We start from the raw sequence: 725 nt of genomic DNA, 5'->3' as shown, positions 1-725 counted from the left end.
AACTCGCGTTTACTTTACTTTTCAACGCTATAGTTTTAAAAAGAATATGGCTAGGGATCTTGATGATGACTAATAAATATTCATGACAAAATTGGGACCAGAGAAGTCCGGATAATCGCGAAATCCGGATAATCGAGGTCCGGATAATCGAGGTTCGACTGTAGCTGTATCAGTTTTATTTGCCATATATTTCAACGCCTGATCCATGCAGCATTTAAGTTGATCCACCATGATCAATATAGCTAAGAACCACAATTTTCTTTTTGCTTCGATAATCATCGCAGGCTATTCGATATCACGTGAGGGGTCACTAAAGGGTAACTGGATCTGCCACGACCTGAATACTCAACACACAAAAACGTGAGAAACATAATTGACGTTCATTCTCTTGCACAAACTAACTGCGCCCGGGAAACCATGAGAATCTCCGCTTTTCTAGTTACTTGCTTATTTGCCATCCTTACGGATTCAGATGGTATGTTGCAATCCATTTTCCACTTTAATTTGTCTCAGCTTTAACTCTCAATAATGACTGGGATTATGTCATCGTAGTTCATTAGTTTCTGCGCTGTGCTAGCTTTCAAGTCTTCCTCTTTTGTGTTGTGATAATTTCGCGTCGTCCTTTATCGACGTCGAAATGGGAATTGATAAACTAACTGCAAGAAAACACACAATGGTTTCTTTGGTCACCCTACAGTTATCATGTTGCATAATTTCTCTCGACA

The 725-nt window shown here is 39.4% G+C and overlaps 1 protein-coding gene across 1 annotated transcript in view; it reads left to right on the top strand.

Annotated features, from left to right (window-relative positions):
- The first annotated feature begins 299 nt into the window (after positions 1-299).
- The window catches only part of LOC138043033 (Golgi-associated plant pathogenesis-related protein 1-like), an 8134-nt gene continuing 7708 nt past the window's right edge, over positions 300-725 (top strand). The window contains exon 1 of the mRNA XM_068889138.1: positions 300-475. Within this exon, the coding sequence (XP_068745239.1) occupies positions 418-475 (58 nt within the window). The 5' untranslated portion in view covers positions 300-417. The remainder of the gene's footprint in view (positions 476-725) is intronic.

This window comes from Montipora capricornis, chromosome 3 (genome assembly GCF_036669925.1).
Source record: "Montipora capricornis isolate CH-2021 chromosome 3, ASM3666992v2, whole genome shotgun sequence".
NCBI classification, from domain to species: domain Eukaryota; kingdom Metazoa; phylum Cnidaria; class Anthozoa; order Scleractinia; family Acroporidae; genus Montipora; species Montipora capricornis.
This window is presented reverse-complemented; position numbering and strand designations above follow the sequence as displayed.